At 35.9% G+C, this 19,900-nt stretch overlaps 1 protein-coding gene across 4 annotated transcripts in view; it reads left to right on the forward strand.

Annotated features, from left to right (window-relative positions):
- Positions 1–19,900, forward strand: part of DOCK1 (dedicator of cytokinesis 1) — a 427,633-nt gene that overhangs the window by 251,033 nt on the left and 156,700 nt on the right. For all 4 annotated transcript variants that reach the window (XM_034436445.3, XM_034436446.3, XM_034436447.3 and 1 more), the window contains exons 28-29: positions 1,343–1,444; positions 11,097–11,191. In XM_034436445.3, the coding sequence (XP_034292336.2) occupies positions 1,343–1,444; positions 11,097–11,191 (197 nt within the window). The remainder of the gene's footprint in view (positions 1–1,342; positions 1,445–11,096; positions 11,192–19,900) is intronic.

A 19,900-nucleotide genomic window follows, 5' to 3' on the forward strand; every position in this document is an offset into this window, starting at 1 on the left:
AGATAAAAAATACCTTGGAGAAAACAGTCAAATCGTACATTATCATGAGATTACAACATAAAAGAATAATATTTTAGAGGATGTTGCAGATGCTGGTAAATGTTTGAATATGTTTATCTGGTTTAGAAAATTTGTCCCTTACAATATCTAATTTCAATGTAAGTAGTCTTGTCTCCCTCCATGTTTTCATTATTTTGTGTAGATAATGATTGCTATAAAAGAAGAAACAAGGGCCTTTCAATTCCTTATTTTGCCTATAGTCAGGACTTAATGATAATGGTTGCGTATTTATGCATTTTTATGAACATCTGTATAAACGCATGCAAAAGAACATCTGTATAGATCTGTGCAAAAGAATATATTATTTCAATGTAGTTATTAGGGACGTGCAGTGGAAGTGGGTACAGCTGCTTTAAGCTACATTCATATTCCACACATGCTGAAGCACAATATTTACATAAGGTAGAGTTCAGTGCCATTCCCATTAGATGTTGTAGCGGCATTTAAAAGAAGATTTAAAATATTATACAATACATTATTTAATGCAGCTGAGATCAAGTTTTATATGATAATTAAGGCATAAGGCTAAAAACCAGGAGACCATGAATTCTAGTCTCACCTTAGACATGAAGCTAAATAAGCTTCTGCCCACCTAGCAGTCCGAAAACATGCAATTGTGAGTAGATATATAGGTACCACTTCAATGGGAAGTTAACAGCATTCTGTGCATCTCGGCGTGTATAGTCATGCTGGTCACATCATCACGAAAATGTCTTCAGACAATGTTGGCTAAGAAACAGAAATGAGCTCTGCTCTCTAGAGTCGGACACGACTGAACAGGGGAAACCTTTTCCTTTACCTTGTAGGTAAATGAAGCAAAATATACTTTGCATTGATCAGGAACCAAATGGACAGTTGTATGTGTATACACACACACACACACACACACACACACAGAGCGCCAAAATAATACTTTGCAGGATTTACTGAATTTAGGATTCATGTCTTCAGGGCACAATATACAAATTCCTATTTTCTGATCCAATTCACTCATTAAAAAATTATGGTACAGTAACTCATATAATTAATTGTATTTTAGAGAGATGAAAAATGTTTTTGAACAATTATTAAAAGATAGTAAGAGCCAAGAGTTTTACAAAGCATATACGTGGAACAATATAGTGCTCAGAAAATTATAGGGTCTTAAGAAGTAACAGCAGTAAATTCATATTTTTATTAATTTTTTTTTTTAAAGAAATGTTTATATAACTTGCGATTTGCCTGGAATTGCTGATAATTTGCATATTGTGTGACATCTTTGTTTATTTTGCTTTATTTTCAGGGAAATTTTGTTGCAAGCATGACAGCTATTTTAAGGCAAATGGAAGATTATCATTATGCTCATTTAATCAAGACTTTGGGGAAGATGAGAACTGACGTCGTTGTAAGTTTAAACTGAAACATTGTTCCATTTTTACACTATTTCTTTTTTAAAAAATAAATAAATTATATGATAAAACATTACAAAGCTGAGCAACTTATGACCAGACATGAAAATCAGTGGTATATCTGTTGCTGTTTGCCTTCCATTCCAAGAACAAAAAAATGTGTCATTATCCTTATATTAAATAATGATTCTTAAGGCAAATTAAAAATTGGAAGCATACTGAATCAGGTTTTTAGGCTGGAGTCAAATATATAACATTTCATTTTGTGTCATTAATAATTTATATATTTGAATCCCACTCATAAACGAATCATTTATGATATACGGTACTATACTGGAGCTTTATTTTATTCCACTAACAGGTTTATTGTATGTATGTTCTATCTTGATGTATATCAGTGGTGGGCTCCTCCCGGTTCGGCCCGGTTCTCCCGAGCCGGTAGCGGTGACAATATGACATCACCGAACCGGTTCTGCCCCAGCCCCTCCCCCCGCGTTATTCTTTCCTTTTATTTGGCCCCATCCCAAATTTATTGCTGCCTCCTGAGTCCCAGCTGATGGCTAGAGGGGAAAAAAATGTTTAAACTCTTGCTGTGGGGCTTCAAAGGGCCGCCCCGCAGCTGATCAGTGTTAAAAGAAAACAAATGAGTAGATCAGTGCCTGCAAAAATACATGAATAGATCAGTGCCTGCAAAAATAAATGGGTAGACCAGTGCCTGCAAAAATACATGAGTAGATCGGTACAACTCTGCAAGCAGTTAAAAGTCTGGTAGACCAGTACCTCTGCTAAATCCTAAATAATTGTCATATGACCATCAAGCCATGCCCACAAAATAAGCCACGCCAACAGAACTGGTAGTAAAAAAATTTAGAACCCACCCCTGACGTATATACTAAAATCATTTAATTTGTTCAAGCAACTCTTAGATTATTGATGTAGTAGGCACCCTAATCATTATGGGTGATGGGTGACCTATTATTAAATATGCATAGATTTAAAGATAGATTTGATTATTAATAGGCACAATATATCAAGGTCCTCAAGATTCTTTCTAGTCTATATTTCTGTTTATGTAGTACTACTTAATTAAGGTATGATAGAATGGAATTAATAGTTAAGGGTGGATATCTCTAATGACCTGGCACTATTGTAGCCCTCTGGCAAATGCATTCTGCAAAGGCAAACCCACATGTATTAGTTGAGATCTATTAATTAACAGATAACATGATGTCCATACTATGGTGCTAGATACAGATTTTGTTGCTAGGGAAGTTAGATTCTGTGGTACAGCATTTCAGACAGTATGAGGGGGAAAAAATCTGACTGCAGATAGAGGCAAAAGTGAGAAAACAGATTTCTCAATTTAGAAATATGCTTGGAAATAAGTGGTTGGCTCATTTAATGATATTCATCTCAGTTTGGTCATAGTGGGAAGGAAGGAAGGAAGGAAGGAAGGAAGGAAGGAAGGAAGGAAGGAAGGAAGGAAGGAAGGAAGGAAGGAAGGAAGGCGTGAGCTTATTTTTTTTGTCATTTTTGTCACTTCTCAGTTCAGTAATTTAACTACAGCAGGTCAGAACTATTTTAGTATCATTGTATGATTCAAAAGGTAGTGATTTCTACACCTATTACACAAGCAAGCACCTCATATTTAACCCATAAAGAAAATTAAAAAACACAGCAAAACGACATAACCACCTGGCCCACAGGCTGCGAGTTTTACACCCCTGCTTTATATCTAAGCACATCCAATTACAGTCAGCTTTGATTACAAGTGAATAGCACAGTATACCCATGTAAAATCGTGCCTCATATCTTGTCCTACAAAATCATTTTTAAAGATTTTTTTACCCCATCTTTTTATTTTAATAAAAAATCCAAGGCGGAAAACATATTCCTTCCTCCTGTTTCCCTCACAAGTATCCCATGAGGTGAATTGGGCTGAAAGAGAGTGATTGGCCCAACCTCTCCCATCCAGCTTTTATGCCTAAAGCAAAGACTAGAACTCACAGGCTCCAGGTTTCTAGCCTGGTGCCTGCAGGTTACACAAAACTGGGTCTCATTTTCCAATCTGCGTGATCCCTGTTTTTTGTGATCTAGATCAGCACTTCTCAAACTATCGGTAACGAAGAATCAAGGTTTATTATCTCCAATACAGTATGTTGTAGATAAATACTTTTATAAAATATAATATAAAGTGTTGGAAAAATAAATTTAAAAAGATGCAAAATGCAGACTTTTTAAATTAGATTTGGCAGACATAAAGTTACATTTCAACAAATATAATCAGGACAAACACTACTTAGGAAAAAAGAGAACAGAAACTGATTATTCATTGAAAGGGTATTGTATATTATAGGTAATTAATATAAAGATCCAATATTACACTTGAAACTTTTTGTTTTTCTGCAGTAGGAATAGGATAGTTACAAGTGAAGTAGCAATTCTCCACATTAAATACCTTTACATAAACTTTGAGGGGCAGAATGATAGCTCAGTGGTTAAGACACTGGTCTTGTCACCTGGAAAGCTGGCAGCCCACGTTCAAAACCCGAGTGCCATATGAAGAGGTGAGCTCCCATCCTCGCCCTACCTCCTCCTAGCAGTTTGAAAGCATGCAAATGGGAGTAGATAAATAAGTACCATTTTGATGGGAGGGTAACAGTGCTCCGTGATGTCATGTTGGTCACATGACCATGGAAATGTCTTCAGACAGTGCTGGCTCAATGGCCTTGAAAGGGAGATGAGCAGCACCCCATATAGTCAGCAATGACTAGCTGAGTATAATCAACCAGGACTCCTTTACCTTTATCTTTATATAAATTTAGAAAAAAACACTACATATATCTACATTTAAAGTTTTAATGTGACAAGTTAGTTTGCCTCTTGCTTGTAAATTTATCTAATCTAGATTAGATTGATGACAGTGCTGCTCACAGAGGATAATATACATCTAAACTGTTTCTGTGTTTTGTTTTAGTAACACTCAGAGCAGGGAAACCAATCTTACAAAGTTATGTTGACAAGAAGATGCTTTAAATCAATTTTAGAAATCTCAAGAGTATTCATTTCTAACTTTTATCCAAAATACACGAAGTGATGCTTTATCACTTTTAACAATTTATCCTGTAAAGTTATAATTCAATTTAAATCATCTTTTGATGGGAGAAATTAGGGATAAAAATAAATAATACACATGTTACTTCCCTAATTTAGCTAATTATGTTAAACTATAAATTAAAAACAGGCTTGATTAAAAATTAAAATAATTGTAAGAATAACAAGTTACAAAAATAAATGCCTACATTTCTCAGATGTTTATACATTTTTGGATTACAGCTGACAAACTAACCCTAAAATATCACACATTGCAATATCATCCTATTGAACATGACAAGAGTGCAGCTTGTGCTATGTGTAAGTCCCCGTGCAAGTTTGACAACATCTGAGCAAGTCTATGTCTTGGTCAGTGAAATAAGTCTGCTGATTATGCACTTGGATATTACAACAAGGACAAACTGCTATACTTTTTTCTAAACACTCTCAAATTCTGGGCTTATCTTGTTGCAATCCAGTAACAAACAATTCATGGATTGGCACCAGTCTGCAGGCCACACTGTTCTACTTCATTAGGCTGCAACTCTGAGTCTCCACAAGCAGAGTGTTGTGGTCCTCCAGCAACCTGCGGAGCTGGCAGCAGAGTCGGACAGTGAGGGGGCTGGGGAGGAACATTGGCCAGTCCTGGATTCTAGGGAAGGCCCAGACGAGGGATCTGCGTCGGAGGCAGAGATGGGGCCATGGCCATCTGGGACTGATGCACGGACTCTGGAGTCCCCAGAGTCGGACAGCAGAGAGGCAGAGGAACAGGAGGAGCCTGTTCCTAGTGCACACATGCGCAGAGCTGCCAGAAGGCAAGAGCAGTTAAAGCAAAAGGGACAACTCAGGAGTAAGTCCAAGAGATGATTGGCCCCTCCCATAAGGCTTAAAAGAGAAACAAAGGCACCTGGGCCTTTTTGCAAAAAAGCAACATTGCTAACTCTGTTTCCAGTCAGCATCTCTTGTTTGTTTCTGAACTTCATGGGGCTTTGCCAAGTAAGACCTTTGGCAGGGTGTCAAAGAAGATAAAGGTTGGTGATTATCCCAAAGGACTTCTTCCGAAGGACTTGTTTTGCAACTAATTGGGATTCAGCTAGGAATAAATTGCATTTCTCAGCTGTTACAATAAAATAGGTTTGTTTGAGACTAATTGTCTCAATTAGTAATTGAGGACCCGGTTTGTGGGGGCAATAAGCTGACTTTGTATAAAAAAGAACACTGCTTGGGGTGGGGGGCGAAAGCCCTACTAAGCAGGTATATACAAAAGTATGAAGGCTATTGCTTAACGCATTGTAAGCCGCCCTGAGTCTCCAGAAAAGGGCGGCATATAAATCGAACCAATAAATAAATAAATTGTGTATTGTAATGACTCAACAAGCCTATGTCACAACACAGAAAAGCAAATGTCTGCCTTATAGAGCCACGGTGGCACAGTGGTTAGAATGCAATATTGCAGGCTAACTCTTCATTCCTACTGCCAGGAGTTTGATTCTGACCAGCTGAAGGTTGAATCAGCCTTCCATCTTTTTGAGGTTGGTAAAATGAGGGCCCAAATTGTTGGGGGCAATATGCTTACTCTGTAAACCACTTAGAAAGGGCTGTAAATCTAATAATGCTATTCCTGATGCTGAGTCCTTTCTTTTGAGCAGCAGATCTAGATGCCTCATCTTGTTCTTGTTCCTCATCTCAGGATGATGATGTCTGTCTGTGGGGAATGTTGGTTACTGTCTGTACAGCTGTTTGAATGGAAATTATTTATGGGACAAGAAGATAAGTAAAATATCAAATCTGCCTGTTTCAGTTTTCAGCTTCTAAGTATGCTGCCAATTTCCTGAGAAATCCACATTACCTGGGGATGACTGAAGGTTGTTAGTAAAAAAAAAATCAAATTCAAGTCACTGTTATCACCTTTTAAAGAGACAGCGCTCTGAGAAAAAAAATGGTTGTTTGCTTATAAGCTGCTACAATTGCCTTAGGAGAAAAGCAGTGGATAAAATTATCTCTAAGGAAATGTAGGAAGGATCTAAACAGAACACTGGAACTTGATAGTGGGAGGAAATGTATTTCTTCCTAATGTTTGCTTGTTTTCATTTCTTCCCTCATACAGCCTATATTTCTATCGTGATACTTTTTTTTTGAGAAAGCCAATCACAGCTATTATAACACAGGCAGCATAATTTATACATAATACATGTTTAACTCTTAACATTTAAGATGTGCAAACCTGATCAAGTTGATAGCCAAAGTCCAGATAATTACTTGTATGCTTAAACCTTGTCCCTTTTGCTTCAAATGTCTAGACCAGGGATGTCAAATTCAAGGCCCGGGGGCCGGATCCGGCCTGTGGATTGTGGGGCCGCCCTGAAAGCAGCAAAGCACTGGTCTGCGGTGCCTCTGCCAGCAAAAATGAAGCTCCATTTTCGCTGGCAGAGGTTTGCAGGAGGCCGTCGCAGCCGAAAACGGAGCTCGGGAGCCCATTTTCTCTGGCAGAGCGCTTGGGTCACCACAGACGCCCCCAACATAAGTGATGTCGAGCTGGCTATACCCACCCTGGCCCACCCTAGCCCCCCGAAGTCAAACACAACCTTGATGTGGCCGTCATGAAATTGAGTTTGACACCCATGGTCTAGAGGAAAGAGAAAGGAGGATTAGTCTCTTCTAAGAGATGGTAAATACTTTCACAAAAGCTTTAAACTTTGTGTTGGCCCTATCAGGTAGACCATACTAAGAAACAGACATTGTTCAGACAAGTAAACTTACATATATTGCAACAATTATGCAAACATTTTCAAGTGTGAATGTGCTACTTTTCCTCCTTTTGTCTTCATGAGAATTGGGAAGAGAGAGGGCATTGCTTCTGAGCCTTTTTATAAATTATTTTCTTGGCCTAGGCTGAAGTTTCATTGATCTGACTTGTTGCTTTAGCGGTGGGTCTTCCTTGTATCCTTCAAAGCCAGCTTCTTTATTCACTATACTTAGTGACATAATAATTTAATGCCCATCCGATACAAGGCTTTAATATATAAATGTAGTAGTTAAAGAAATAAATAATAAATATAAATAAATAAATAAATAAACATAATAATTACATAATATTACATAAAAATATAATAGAAATTGTATACAGTGTAGTAGAAACTGATGCATATTGTGTCAATCTTTTCATAGCCTTGCTGTTTTGCGCTGACTGCTTACCATACTCCTCTGGAAAAAGCATAGTTAATTGAATGCTATGTTAAACTGCTTTATTATTTTTAAACACTGTATATACAGCAAAATGTACTTTATTTAAATAATTAAATTGTAACTGATAATACTTTACAGAAGTTCTGTAGCTAACATACTCTGTAATTTTGTTTTTTCTTTTCGAAGTCCTATTTTATCTTCCAAGGGAAGATTTTTAAACCAATACCTTGTTTTTAGCACATGTTATCAGTTGTGTCTTGGTTTGGATTAATTAATTTAAAAGATTTATATGCTGACTACTTTAAGACTTAAAGTAGTCTTTAAGCATTTTTAAACCCATAATGCTTAAACTGAAATAATCCGGTCCCTTGTGCCCACCAGAATAATTGTTCTCTTTATCAAAAGCTTGAAAAGAGTTTGCCTGCTAATCTTAAAAGGTTGGTCAGGCTGAAGGAGGTGACAGTAGTTCTTTAAATTTGTTTCCAAAAACATTAAGGCAAAGGTGTGAAATCTCAGGCCCTTGCTGGAATTGCAACTTGTCTACATTCTAGGCAGTATTTACATGTCATGGTAAATTGCAAAATAGTTAATTACATTTTATAGTATAATTGTGTGCCGTGCGCACCCCAGGGAATTGAAAATATTAAAGTAAACCAGGCTTAAGTAAATCATGGGAAGGAAACTATTGAGACAAATCATATACAGACGTCACTTTCTACTACCAAAATACTAATGTTTCCCAAGTGGTTTGCACTTACAACAGCTGCAACCTTCAGTCACATAATCAACATTTGTGATCTTCCCTGCCAGCTTTCCATTAAGTAAAGTAAAGAGCTGTGGTAGCGCAGTGGTTATAATGCAGTATTGCAGGCTAATTCTGCTGAGTGCCAACAGTTCAGCAGTTCGAGTCTCACCAGCTCAAGGTTGACTCAACCTTCCATCCTTCCAAGTTCGGTAAAATGGGGACCCGGATTGTTGGGGCCAATATGCTGACTCTGTAAACCGCTTAGACAGAGCTGTAAAGCACTGTGAAGCAGTATATAAGTCTAAGTGCTATTGCTATTGCTAGGGAATCTGGCAGGAAAGTTGCAAGTCACTCTGGTAAGTTCTCTGGCCTTCCTTAGTTCACAACCCCTTGTGCTGTCCATCCTTTGGCTTTCCTGAGCTTATGTCCTGCTGCGCTATCCTTGCCTCGGTTTTTCTGCACTTACGCCTGTCATATCGATGGCCCAACCATCCAGAGCTTGCACCCAACCACACCCTGCACCCTCTGGCCTTCCTGTAGCATTTACCTTTGTAAAATAAATCAACAAATAATATCACTAAGAAAGAAGAATCCATGTTCTATATAGCTTACTTACTCTGGCTACTGGATAGAAGATTGGAAGCATTCAGGAAGTAACATTCCAGGTCTTCTTTTTTTCTTGATACTATACAGTCTTTCTCTTGAAAGGAAAGTGACGAGAAAGAATAGATAAGTTGTCCTTAATTTAACTACTTGAGTCTTATTGTCTCTATCCAACTACTTATTGCAAGCTGTTAGGGGAAGAAGGAGAAAAAGTAGTGATGGTGAGAGGTCAAAGAACAGTATTCATGTATCCCATGGTAGTGTGCTAGAAACCACTTAGCTACTCTTTCTTTAAAGGCACTCTAATTAGTCTTCATCTGGAAGAAAAAAAAAACCCACCCTCTCTGAACAGCCTTCATAAGACTGATAAACTACTATAAGCTTACAGGCCATAACAACATGGAGGAGAAAAGAACAGAAAAAAATTGTTTAGGCAATTAAGTATGAGCTCTTATAACCATTAATCTTAATTAAAATAGTCCAGAAACAGAGTGGCAAAATGGACTTGATGCTAATGGAGTAACTCTTCTTTTTCAATAATTTTCTCTCTTGAATTGCCAGAGTCGTTAGTGTTTCTGCTTCTAATATTAGAGTGTATATCATAAAGTACATTGTTTAAATATACGTAAGTGTGACAGTACATGACTGTCAGTGATGTTCTTGCTCTGCAGTTAATAAAGGATTTTTTTTTTATAAAGGCACCCTTTTCAAAGTATGTGAAAATTCAGTCTGCAAATTTAGGAAAGATACGTAAACCCAATAGTTGAAAGAAACAGGACCTTTAATAAAGTATGCACCTGGAAAAATAAAATATTCAAGGATAAATTCCACAAGTTCAATTCAGTCCCTCAGTACTTGAGTAGAAATCCTGTTAAGATTATGGCTGTACAATTATTAAATTGTAAAACAAGGAAATCAAGCATTTCATTAAAAAGTGAAGCATCCATCTGATTGAAAAAAAAGTGGTAATATGATAATTAAGTCAGAAAAATAATAGGGTTGCTCTGGAAAAACCATCAAGCTTCACCATGATGGCAGAAAACAGAAAACTAATGTATTCATTCAAATAGGGGGACACCAAATATGTTATGTGTATGAAATGAAATATTTACTTTTTGTAGTGCTAGCAATGTATGTTAATAACAGCCACTTAACAATTTTGAAATATGGAAGGTATACTGTTGATGTCAAAATACTGATTTTCATTGATACTTGCTAAAAATATTATAGCAGCATATTTAAGCTCTCTTTGAATTTGGGAATCTGACTGAAAATCAATACTTTATTTCATATTTCTGAATGTAGAAGGTTTTGGACAGCTATCATGCTGTGCCAATGAAACCCTATGCCAAATTAAAATAAATTAATTTATAATATGATGAAACATTCTTGATTGCACATGCTCTTCAGATGTTTTGAATTGAATCTTTCAATTCCCAATCATTGACTATGCTAGTTGTGCTTACTATTATCTATCTTTCTATCTATCTATCTATCTATCTATCTATCTATCTATCTATCTATCTATCTACCTATCTATCTATCTATCTCCATCCATCCATCCATCCATCCATCCATAATTAATCTGGGTGATTGACAATATATGAAAACCCAATACAAAAACAACTTGATGTCAGTTGATATAAAACCCAATGTACAGTAAAAAACAACAGCAATATTTCTCTGTAGTGAGGGATTTGGAACTTTGGAACTAGTCTGAGACATTTAAAGGCTGTTTATTCCTACAGTATTAGTTTTGTTACAAATCGGCTTTGCTTGGAGCTGGCATTACTAATAAAAATGTATTATGATATGATTCTTGGGGGTATTGCTGCATGATATGATACAATGTTGTTTAGAGGAGATCAGTTACATTTATTTGTTCAACAAGATATAGTTTCTTCAATTTAATTGAAGAATTGAGACTTTTCTTCCATTATTCCTATTATGCTTGCAAATGAAAGTAATTTTAATTTTATTCTTTATGTAAAATAGTCGTATGTTTTGCTTTTTATTTTTAGGACTTCCTTATGGAAACATTCATCATGTTCAAAAATCTTATTGGGAAGAATGTCTATCCTTCTGACTGGGTTATAATGAACATGATGCAGAATAAGTAAGTACAAAAAAAATCAATACATTTTCTTAGATATTATTTTGTCACATGCATCATTAAACCTTTATCTTTACCCAATTTCATAATCAACATTGTTTCTCACACAGAGGAAAGCTTTTGTTGTTGTTGTTGGTTAAGCTAAATATTTTGCTAACCAGAGTTATAAAAGAGATTTTAAATAATAACTAATAAAATTGCCAATGATCTCATTCAGACATGGCAATACCACTGATTTTGCTCCTTGCCTTTTGTTTCAATTAGTAAACTTTGAATTAGTAAACCATTTTGAACTAATTGTTTAGTTAAAAATTAGCTAATTGCTAGCCAGGAGAAAGCAAATGCTTTCTCCTGGCTAGCAGATCAGTGAACAGAAATTGCCTTCTTCTTGACTTATAAAGCTTTCTGTTGTAATTACAATCTATAATATTTATTAAGTATTCTTCCTTTTATAATAAAGGGACGCCAGTTGCGTCCCTTTCTGGATCGGGACTCCCTACACACAGTCACTCATGCCCTCGTTACCTCCCGCCTGGACTATTGTAACGGTCTCTACATGGGGCTCCCCTTGAGGAGCACCCGGAGGCTCCAACTGGCGCAGAGTGCGGCCGCGCGGGTGGTTATGGGAGCAACATGGCGCTCCCGTGTGACACCTCTCCTGCGCGAGCTGCACTGGCTCCCGGTGGTCTTCCGGATGCGCTTCAAGGTTTTGGTCACCACCTTTAGAGCGCTCCATGGCTTAGGACCTGGCTACTTACGGGACCACCTACTACCACAAACAGCCTCCCACCGGCCGGTACGCTCTCATAGAGAGGGGCTCCTCCAGGTGCCGTCAGCCAAACAATGTCGACTGGCGGCCCCTAGGGGAGGGCCTTCTCTGTGGGGGCACCTACTATCTGGAACGAGCTCTCCCCGGAGATACGGAGGATCCCGGATCTGGGCACTTTCCGCCGTGCTTTGAAGACACTCCTATTCCAGCAGGCCGGCCTGGCCTAATTTTTCCCCTTCTTTTAAATTTTTAAACTCAAATTTTAATTTGTTTTAAATTATTGGGAGTTTTAAATTGTCTCGGGCAAAAATTATTTAATTAGGTTTTAATCATGTTTTAACTTTTGTATTTATGTGTTTTATTTCGTGCCTGTTCACCGCCCTGAGTCCTTCGGGAGTAGGGCGGTATACAAATTTAATAAAATGAAAAATGAAAAAATGAAATGAATAATTCCAGCAGAGATAGAAAAGTTCCTTGAAAAACCTTTTGGAGTAAGTTCATACATGAAAAAGTTTTTCGACTCATCAGTTTAATAGAAATGATTTTTACTACTTTTCTTCTCCTATCATTTGTCCATATTACATTGAAGTTTAAATTATATTACTGTGAATTGTATTTCCCAGCAATCAGCAGCTCTCTTCATCAGATGCACTGCAGCTTACATTCTAATGAAATTGTGCTACCACACTTTAGTGCCTATTTTGTGGCCATAGTTTGACATGTGTTTCCATCAAATATCAGCATGTTTAATCAAAGTATGCTTTTGCAGGTAGACTATTAAAAATAGCTTCCTTAAAAGCATCCATTAAGGTCCTGCATGTTCTGTATGTACCTGAGCAATGGAAATAATCATACTGGTCTGACTGTGAGTGTAGAATTATCTTCCTTAAGTCATTCCTTGCACAGAGGTCTAAGCAGCTTTTCATTTTCATTTTTTTTCATTAAGGGTTTAAATCTGTAACTTCAAATCATTTCGGCAATACAGCTTCAGTAAAGAGCTTTTTTAAAAATGCTCTAGTATTCAGCTATACTTATGTCAAGATCTGAAGTATTATGTCCTGGCAGAAAATATCTTTTGATATAAAATTTTCTCTAAGATGAATTTTTGTGTCTATAGATTGCAATTAAAATTAAGGAATGGGTCTTTAAATTGTACATTTAGTTACTATTGACAAGCATTTTTTTAAAAATGTTTTTTTCGGGAACTTAGTTCCTATGATTTACAACAAACAATCAGCTTTAAATTTGTGCATGATAATTTATTTTAAAGTAGATTCTTTGCATCATCTGATCCTCCAATCCTATTAAAATTGTTGACATTTAATTGCATGTGATGTACTGTTTGTAATTTGATGTGGGTTAGGCGTAAGAGAATCCTATTTTGCTGGTATCCCCGTGAAGTTAAAAAATGCAAATAACTAGGAAAGGTTTTCATACTCTTGGTCATCCTATATCACTTTATAAAGAAAGTGACAATAATGAATAATATATATTATTCATTATTTCTTGGATTTTTGGGAGGGGAGTTGTTGCAATATTTTTTTTTAAAGAGATGATTCTGTTCTCAAGAAGGAGATGTGCACAGAATAAAATCATTGAGCTGTGCGCATATTGACTGGTACAAAATTGTGCATTGCAGTTTCTATGCTCAATTATGTTTCCATGGTTCTTTGAAAAAAGAGTGTGATGTCCAGAATTTATTTTGTTTTTAATAATAATGAGTAGCAGTTCTGGAACTGGACAGGAGATCTTTTCAATTCTTTGTCAGTTCAAGTAGAATGAGTAATATAACATTCTTCTTTTTCCCAAATGCTGATAACAATGCCTCTTCATTGTACATTATTTACTAATTAGTTCCCCAGAAATAGAAATAATTCTAGGTTTCTTTGAAAAAGAATTTGATATTTTGAATATTCTCTCATTTGTTCTCTGATGCATCTATGAAATGATAAACCCTAAAAGCTTCCATGTAGAAACAATCATTAAAAAAAAAAAAAACTCCACAGTATTGTATATTTCAGAAAATTAGTGCTGTCTTTTGGATTGGAAAGTAGCATTCTGATTGATTAGTGTAAGGATTTGAATAATAACTGAGAAAATGGAAGAAGATAATAGTGCAAGTAGATAGCTTTAGTGATGGCTTTGGATTATAACTCATAAAACTTGTGATTGATTGATTGACTGATTTAAAACATTTATATAGCCATCCATGCTAAATTGAATTCAGGGTGACTATCTAAATGAATAGTATATTTAATAGCCTGTGCTATTATAATATTATAATATACTATTATAAAAATGTAAAGACACCCTTAGGTCAATATTCCCAGCAACTACATGGAAAAAAACATCTAATTTCAGGAAGTGCAATCCATTACCTTTTTGCAACTGCTGCCTTCCAGGAGCTATTTCACATTCCCAATCTAACCTATATTTCTAATATTCTTTTATGGTATTCTATTTTTTTTAACTTTCAAGTTTGGCCTAGTAGTCTGATCTTCCCTAGCTTCCAAACTTAGATGAGATCAGCTAGATGCTGCCACCTACTGAGACATAAAGGTGGAATAATTTTTAATTTTGCAATGAAGTTGTTTCTTAGTACATGCAGCACATACAGCGCACAGCCTAGATTCTGCTTTCTCTCCACGTGAATTTGATAAATACAATGCTTGCAAATCTAATTAGCATCATCTGGTTTAACCATTGTATTCATGTGGGATGTAACTGACTTTCTCTGGCTTTTTTTTTCACTGGTTGTGTGTAGTCGCTGTAGTACAAAATGTTGATTTGGTGGCGGGTTGACCCAGAAAAAAAATCAAACCACATATCATCATTGAAAGGAGCAGTTTCTGCCAGCATACTGTTAGGTAAAGTCCTCTGCATAATTATTTTGAATATTTTGTCCTAAGAGATATTATACTTCAAGATTCTTTTCTACATTTTAATTTTCTAAACTTAATTCTCAGTCTAGCTCTTTCTGGTGTTTGGGGGAATCTGTTGAAGATTTTTGCAAATCCAATTAAATTTTATTCTCATGGCCCCTATTAAATGCTATTTGCTTCCAAAAATTTTAAAAAAAACTTTGTGTTCCTGTGCTTGAAGTCCGTCGTATTTATTCTTTGGGAGAAGGGAAAAACACTGCCTTTGGCAACCTTCAAAATATGTTAAGAGAACTAATGTTTTCTAAACATGCAATGAATGCTGAATTTTCAGAAATCTTGAATTTAAAAGTATTTTTATGTTAGTTTTTCCTCATGTATTACTACTATGCTGTCTTTTTAGAGAGGGTTGCTCCTTCCATGATATAAGAAACGAATAGTTATTTTACTACAGCAGTTTGAGGGCCACATGACTTTAGTCACTTCACCTGCTACAGCTATTACTGTTTTCAATGGTTGTCAATTGTCATCATGCTCTGATAATCACCTACCTGGATTACAGTAATGCTTTATATAACTCATTGTTTTACTTTGTTTTGCTTTGCTTTATTTACAGTATATATGCTCTATTTGAGCACTTTTTTGAGGGATTATCATTAAAGATCACTTTGAAGCTTCAATAATTGTACAAAATGTGGCTACTGTGGAATAGTGCAAAACAAAACTTGCAATGAAGATTTTTGAAATTCCAGCACTTCACTAATGCCCCATTACTTATTGTGTGTACCAACTAATGTAATCTTCTCATTCTGCCTAATGCTATAGACCAGGGGTGTCAAACTGGCGGCCCATGGGCCAGATGCAGGCCACGCCCCCCCAGTAAAGGGAAAAAACATCGCAAAATGTGATGTGACGGCAACATGATGCCATGAGTTTGACACCTCATGGCATCTATCAACCAGACTATAGACAGTCTGCTTGATAGATTCCTTTTACAGGTACCAGCAGTACATGTGCAAAAAATAGAGGAGGGAGGACATTTATTAATTACCACCTTGCATGAGTTATTATTGTGCTGAACTTTTTTTTTTTTTTTAGAAGGACATTCTAAAATTAAAGATGCTATCCTTTCAATCTCAGCAATTCTGTGGATCAGCTCTCCACACTTTCCAATCTTTATGGCTTATTTCAGTTATTTTATGATCTGGCTTTGATGGTGTCTCACCACTCTGGTTTTTGGTGACCTTGTTTCCTTTTACCGCTGACCATTTGGAGCATAACTGGAGTACTGGAGTGCATGATATGGCTGAAATAAGTAAGGCAGAATTTTGTGATATGGCCTTCCAGCAATGTTTTGTTTTACACACAAACTTGCTTGTTTGTCACCTTTATTGTCCAAGGAATGCACAGGAGCCTTCTCTAACACCACAACTTAAACAAATCGATTTTCCTCCTGTCTAGTTTCTTCATGATTCAAGTTTTGCAACCATAGGTAGCTATGGGAAACACTATAGTGTCGATTAATCTGCTTTCAGTCGCCAGACTTTGCTTTTTCATACTCTATTCTTAATGTTCATCATTGCTGTACAACCCAGTGCATGTTGATGCTTTATTTCTAGACTTCATTCACCACTTTGATCAATCTGCAATTCTAGGAAAATGAATTCTTGCACATGCAATCTGTTTACCGTCAATTGGTATTTTTACATTTACATTTCTCGTTGTGGTCATGAGCTTGGTCTTTCTGATGTTCACAAAGAGGCCAAATTTCTCGCTTTCTTCTTTAATCCTTTTGATCAGATGTTTTATGTTTCGTTGATTTCTGAGAGGAGAGTTATGTCATCAACATATCAAAGACTTTTGACGTTCCTTCTTCCAGTCTTTACTCCAATTCTTTTTTATTCTTCAAGTTCCAGATTCCTCATGTTCACTTCAACTTTACAGGTTGAATAAGAAGGGTGGGAAAAATATTCAACTTTGCCACACTTCTTTCTCTATCTTGATGATATCAACATATGGAGCCTTACTATTTGGCAGTTAACTCATTGCCCATATGACCTTTCCGAAGGATGACTCGTTCTATTTCTGTTTCTGTTTTCTGATCCTGAGGAGGATAGACTTCATTATTGCTGGCATACAGCTCTTCTGTATATTCTTGCCATCTGTTCTATACACCTTGTTGGTTGGGCATCCCTTTATAAGCAGTAAATTGTGTTTGAATCCTTTTGACTTGCGCAAACTCAAGTATGATATGGCCTTTCATGCAGTATTCTTCTAGCTGTTTGCAAGACTGATTTTTAGCACTTCTAAAAGTACTAGCTAGATATAATGATGGCTGTCCAAATTTAGTCAGGAAATGATTAAAAATGCTGTTAACCCAATGAACTGAAAAGAAAATCGGGGAGATTAAATTAGCCTAATTGTTTCTAGCTTTGCCTAAAATGAAAGTGATTTGATGGTTTACAAAAAGGGGCTGTTTCCTTGATAAATTGTCCATACCAATAGTCAACTATTAAATGAAACACGTACTTTATGTATCTTTTAGGTACTTGCTTTTAAGATACACAGTGATGTAATTCACTTAGGAATATTGAATTTATGGGTGCTGATTTTCTAGCATTTAGGAATATATTATTCCCTTACATAGAAAAAAATCTGTATAGAACTGAACAGATGGATTAACGGTTTGGATCACTGGTCTATGATATTTCTTAAGCTTTATAACACTTTTTCTTACATGTTCAATATTAACAGATATACATTAAAAACACTTCTTAAATTTTGTTTAATATTATTATGTTAATAGTGATAATATTGTAATGTTACTAACCCTAATCAATTAGATAGCTTTCTTTTATTTTATTTTGTATGGCAATTCCTCCTTAGAGTATTTAGTCTATATTGAGTTGCTTTATTTTACAGTAATGTAATTTAGGAAAAGCTTCAGCCATGTGTAGAAATAACATTACAATCTGTCTAGGGCTGAAAATAAGCTGAGCATTCATCATAGTTTATGCTGCAATACTTGTTTAGATTTCTGTCCTCTAGTGTATAATTTCTATTGATGAATGAGTCAAAGCCAAATTACAATGCTTTTAACATGATTAACTATTTGTTTATTTTTCAGTGCTGTGTGTATACCCTTCTTTGTGAATGATAAGAAATTTTTGGAAATAAATGATGCTCTTTTTTAATGAATAGGGCCAATTTCAGTAAACTGTCTATCCCTCGATTAAAAAAAATATTTTCTCATTTTCCCCTTGTTTTTCTTCTCATTGAATTAGGCAGTAGTTGTTAAGTTCTGACTGACGGTTGCCACAGCAATACTAATGAATGAAGAAAAAATTAATTTACAGTAAACTCTTAAAAATTAACATTTCTTTTGTATATTTCTATAGACAATTAAAATTATTCTTCTAGACGTTTCATTACCAAACTAGGTAACTTCATCAGTGCACTTTTTTCTCTTTTTTCTACAACAATTATTAAGCTTGGAGTGTTATGTGGAAGGTGCCTATCTGTTTGAATTCTAAAGTCCCAGAGCACTTTAGCTTCTTTCTCTTCTATGACTTTGTTTTATAGTCTCACCAGTTCTTGCTTGCAGGCAAATGGTATTTCTTGCAGATCTTCCAATAGAACCATTGTTGCTATTTTGTCGTGCCATTGTTTGTAGTCAGTGTGTGCGATATTTTTGCAGCAGCTAATTAGATGGTATTATTATTATTATTATTATTATTATTATTATTATTATTATTTAATCTTTAGTGAGATTCACAGCCTTTGAGGCTGGTTAATAGCTCAGCAGCTCGAGTCCTAACCAAGGACCTAGGAACTGTTAAGGTATCGTCGGAGGATGTAAGCTGTTCCGAGTAAGGTGGTTTTTTGTAGAATCAAAATGTTCAAGTCTGGCAAATTTAGAATTTCTAAATAGCGAGGTAGCCCTTTGGGTATTGCTCCAAGGACTCCAATTACAATTGGGACAACACACAATTTCTTTTTCAACAGTTGTTGTTGTTGTTGTTTTTGTTTTTGTTGTTGTTGTTATTATTATTATTATTAACTTTTATTGATTAAACATGAAACTCAGTCAACTGAACATTTAAAAATGCATCAGAAATATTATTGACTGGTGTCGATAGTTGATACGGGTTCCTGCCAGCATCTTAGATATCGACCAAGTACCTTTTTAAGATGTACAATGTTCCAAGTAGCGCAGTTTTTTGCAGTTCCACTGGTGTTATTGCAGGAAGTTGCAATTTATTGATGCATTTTATAAAATTCTTGGACATGGTACCAAGTGCCCCGATAACAATGGGTATCACTGTTACATGTTTCATCCATAATCGTGTAGTTTCGATGGCCAGGTCGTGATATTTCATGATTTTTTCTTCGACTCTGGCATCTCCTGGTACAGCTATATCAATAAATTGTATGCTTCTGTTTTCAACAACTGTGATATCTGGCGTGTTGTGTTCCAAATGACGATCCGTCTGTATTTGAAAGTCCCACAAGATCTTCACTTTCTCATTTTCAGTAACTTTTTCCACTTTGTGTTCCCATGACATTTTGAATACAGGTAAGTCATATTTTTTACATAATGACCAGTGGATTAATTTAGCAACTCGGTTGTGTCTAGCTTTGTAATCAGTTTGTGCAATTTTGCTGCACTCACATATTAAATGTGAAACAGTTTCAACTTTGTCATTGCAAAGTTGGCAGTTTGGATTGTCAGTGGATTTTTGTATCTTCGCTTTCATGGCATTAGTTTGTAGTGCTTGTTCTTGAACAAGTATTAAACCTTCTGTTTCTTTCTTGATGGTTCCCATCTTAAGCCATGTCCACGTCAAGTTGTTATCACATTTTCTTTCAATGTTTTTCAAGTGCTGTCCATGTAAAGCTTTGGTTTTCCATCCATTTAATCTGTCATCCAGCTGTTTTTCCTTATATTCTGCCTTTGTTTCTGTTGTTTTTATAATGTTCTCCATTTTCACAGTCTGTAGCAATTTTTCTGCACTTTGATTCCCATAGTCATTCAAACTTCATTTTTCTTCTTCTACAGTTTGA

This window comes from Pantherophis guttatus, chromosome 6, assembly GCF_059756535.1.
Source record: "Pantherophis guttatus breed Tessera chromosome 6, ASM5975653v1, whole genome shotgun sequence".
Taxonomy (NCBI): Eukaryota; Metazoa; Chordata; class Lepidosauria; order Squamata; family Colubridae; genus Pantherophis; species Pantherophis guttatus.